This window comes from Octopus bimaculoides, chromosome 29 (assembly GCF_001194135.2).
Source record: "Octopus bimaculoides isolate UCB-OBI-ISO-001 chromosome 29, ASM119413v2, whole genome shotgun sequence".
In the NCBI taxonomy this organism is placed as follows: Eukaryota; Metazoa; Mollusca; class Cephalopoda; order Octopoda; family Octopodidae; genus Octopus; species Octopus bimaculoides.
Genome location: NC_069009.1, coordinates 8,909,668 through 8,913,267, shown reverse-complemented (window position 1 = coordinate 8,913,267; position 3,600 = coordinate 8,909,668). Strand labels below are relative to the sequence as shown.

General features: G+C 39.7%; 1 protein-coding gene across 1 annotated transcript in view; it reads right to left on the bottom strand.

Annotated features, from left to right (window-relative positions):
- Positions 1 to 477: 477 nt before the first annotated feature.
- LOC106882336 (uncharacterized) overlaps positions 478 to 3,600 on the bottom strand; it is a 10,788-nt gene continuing 7,665 nt past the window's right edge. Inside the window, exon 2 of the mRNA XM_014932979.2 lies at positions 478 to 3,266. Coding sequence (XP_014788465.2) covers positions 2,038 to 3,266 — 1,229 coding nt within the window. The 3' untranslated portion in view covers positions 478 to 2,037. The remainder of the gene's footprint in view (positions 3,267 to 3,600) is intronic.

Sequence of the window (3,600 nt, the reverse complement as noted above, 5' to 3'; positions counted from 1 at the left end):
ATATATATATATATATATATATATATATACATATATGTATACATATACACATGTACACATAAGCTCATATGCTTACCAGCACCACTGATTCTATACCCAGATCACTGTTGCCACCAATTCCTGCTCACCCATGCAGCCAAAGAAACTCTTTTCATTCATGTAACTACTATCAATTGTGACATCACATGACCTTCCTTGACCAATTGCAACCCATCTATTGGTAGCCATATTGGACTTCCTGTACTTTTCTGGTCATTTGGATTCCTACCAGCTGGACAAGAAAGGCCTCATTAAAGGCATCGAAACTTGAAGTAGCAGGAAATACAAATCAAACTGCTTTGAATAATATATGTGTGTATATATGTATGTATGTATGTATGTATGTGTGTGTGTGTGTGTGTGTGTGTGTGTGTGTGTGTGTGTGTGTGTGTGCACATGTGTGTGTATGTATGTATGTAACAAGTAAAAGAATAGAGGTACTGGCATCACATTTATTTCTTGGTTACAGCCGTTTCAACAACATGAATCAAATCATTTTAACAACTTGGAAAATCATGAATGCAAGCAATGATTATGTAATATTGATTATGTAACATAAACCACATGATCATTTCATCAGAACCTAATGAATAAATTAATATAAGAGAAAAGATTAAATAGATTCACCAATATATAAGTACAGGGAATTTAGTGGAAGGACTTCCTATTCTTGTAGATGAAGGTCCCAGCACAATCGCCTCTTACAAGTCTCTCTAGATGTGACCTTGGATGTCTGTAGATTGTCAGCAGCTGTAATGGTAGAGTGGAGGACTATAGTGAGTTTATAATGAGTGACTACAACTTTATGTGATCCATTGTAACTGTCATTGGAAGTTTATGAAGTGGCTTAGTGGTTAGGGTGTTTGGCTCAGGATCATGATGTAGTGAGCTCAATTTCCAACAGTTTTGTGTCCTTGAGTAACGCTTTCTATTATTTTGTTCCAATCAACTTGACTGGTAAAAATGAGTTGTACCTGCAGTTCAAAGGGCCAGCCTTGTCACACAGTGTCACACCAGATCTCCCAGAGAACTATGTTAAGGGTATGCATGTCTGTGGATTACTCAGCCACTTACACATTGATTTCACAAGCAAGCTGTTCTGTTGATCAACTGAAATACTCATTGCTGTAACCGATGGTGTGCTAGTTTTTGTGTGTCCTTGAGCAAGACCCTTTATTTCATGTTGCTCCAGTCCACACTCAGCTGGCAAAAATGAGTTGTACCTGTATTCCAAAGGGCCAGCCTTATCACACTAAACCTTCCTGGAATTGCATTAAAGGTACGCATGTCTGTGGAGTGCTCAGCCATTTGCATGTTAATTTCACAAGCAGGCTGTTCTGTAAATCAGATCAGCTGGAACTAATCGTCGTCATAATCAACAGAGAACTAATTTTCTTCTTTACACTTTTTTTTTGTTTTTGTTTTTGTTTTTTGAGGCTTTAAAGAGAACAAACATCTGATCCTAGTTGAATTGTTTACCAGTTCTGCAGACTGCAGAGGAATCCTTGTGTTTGTGATGCAACAGTTTTGGCTGTTACATATATGTGTGTCCAGATTTCAAAATAGTATATATATCTATAATGAGGAAAGTATTAGCTGCAAGATTGATGCATAATACTCCTCTCTTACATCTCTGTACATTCAGGTTACACAACTTGTGTCTAGAGAGATGGAAATGATATAGGTAAAGAGGGACACAGAACATCTCTTTCTTACATATTGAGATATTCAGGTTAAACAACTTGTGTCTCTAGTATTAGAAGTGCTACAGACAGGTGGGGACACAGGACATTCATTTCTTTCATGTCTGGACATTCATGTTAGATAACTTGTGCTTATGGAGATGGGGGGAGCCACATAGGTGAAATATGTATCTTTTATGAATCTGTGCATTTGGGTTAGACAGCTTGTGTCTATAGTGTTCAAAGTGGCATAGATAGATGGGGATAGGACAAGAATTTCTTGTATATCTGTGGATTCAAGTTAGACAACTGGTGTCTATAGAGATGGAAGTGGCATGGGTTGAGGGGATACAAGACATTTATCTCTGTTTGTTGCTGCAGAGCACCTTGACCGGCGTCCATGGGCAGTTTTAGGTCTAGAGGTTGATTTCTTCGTTACCAGTGGCAGTGGAGTTGGAGGTGAGGATGACTGTGATTCTGACTTCCCATAGAAACTTTGCTCTTTTCCCTGGTTTCTTTCATTGTCCTCATCTGGTCGTTGGAACATCAAACTGGATTTCTTTACATCATGCTTCTCAGTCTTGCTAGCTATTTCAAGTTCCTCTTTTTTTTTATCAACACCACAGTCAGCAAATCTTGTTGAACTCTCAGGCTTATCAAGAGGAACATCTGTCCCAATTCCTGCTTGACTTGATGTGAAGTTGGAAACTGGGTTTTTTCTTTGCCAATTCTGAAGGTTTGTCCTCCTCAGGAGATTCTCATTTACAAATTCTTCAGTCTCATCCAACAAACTTCTGCCTGCTTTAACAAAACCTGAACTCTTCTGAGAAGCAGACAACTTCTGCTCTTGAACACCAACATCATCATCACCCTCACACTCATGCTGCTCCTTGCTCATAAACGGAAACCCACATGTGGGTTTGGGGCTTTGTTTTGGCTCCTGTGACAGGTCAATGGAGCTCTTCTCTTTGGCCTTGCAATGCATCCACTCTTCAAATGCTGCACTCGAGCGGAGCTGACGATCTGCTTTGAAGGCCGCATCCAGTTTTCTGTTCTCGGTTTCCAGCTTCTTTCTCACCTTCATCTCTCGTTTCTGTTGCCAAAGGTCTTTGTCTTTCTTCTGCAACCATTTCAGGATATGCGGGTTACTGTTGTTTGGTCGGAAACAGTTGTCAACATTACGACAGGTTTGGTTTGCAGCATTTTCCTCCGATGCTGTCTGCAGTGGAAACTTCTTCTGATGGACAAAACTGCCTCCGCCAGACGATGACGTGGACGAAGAGCCTGATGGCTTTTTCTTACACATTGCTGACGGTGTTGGCATTGTTGCCGCTGCTGTTGGTGGTGGTGCTTTTGGAATGTTCTCCTGTCGGTCAAAGATACCTTTGGAAGATGATGAGGTAAAAAAAGGATTCGCTGATGACTTTTTGGGGCTAACTGTAGTTTTGGCTCGAAACAATTTCCTGTTGTTCTGGACTCTGCGAGTACCATTCAGCAACCTTTGGTTCATCCTTTCATGTCTAATTTCATTCTCTCCAAGACTCCCTGGAAAATAAGACATATAATAAAGTTAGATGTGTGTGTGTGGTTGTATAAGTATGTGTGCATATGTGTAAGAATGGGTGCATGCATGTGTATGTGTATATGTAAGCATAGCTGTTTGGTAAGAACCAACTACATGGTTCTAGGTTCAGTCACATTACATGGCACCTAAGTTAAGTGTCTCCTACTATAGCCCTGGGCCAACCAAAGCCTTGTAAGTGGATTTGGTAGGCAGGAACTGAAAGAAACTTGACATGTGTATACATATGTATGTATGTATGTATGTATGTATGTATGTATGTATGTATATATATATATATATATATATATATATATA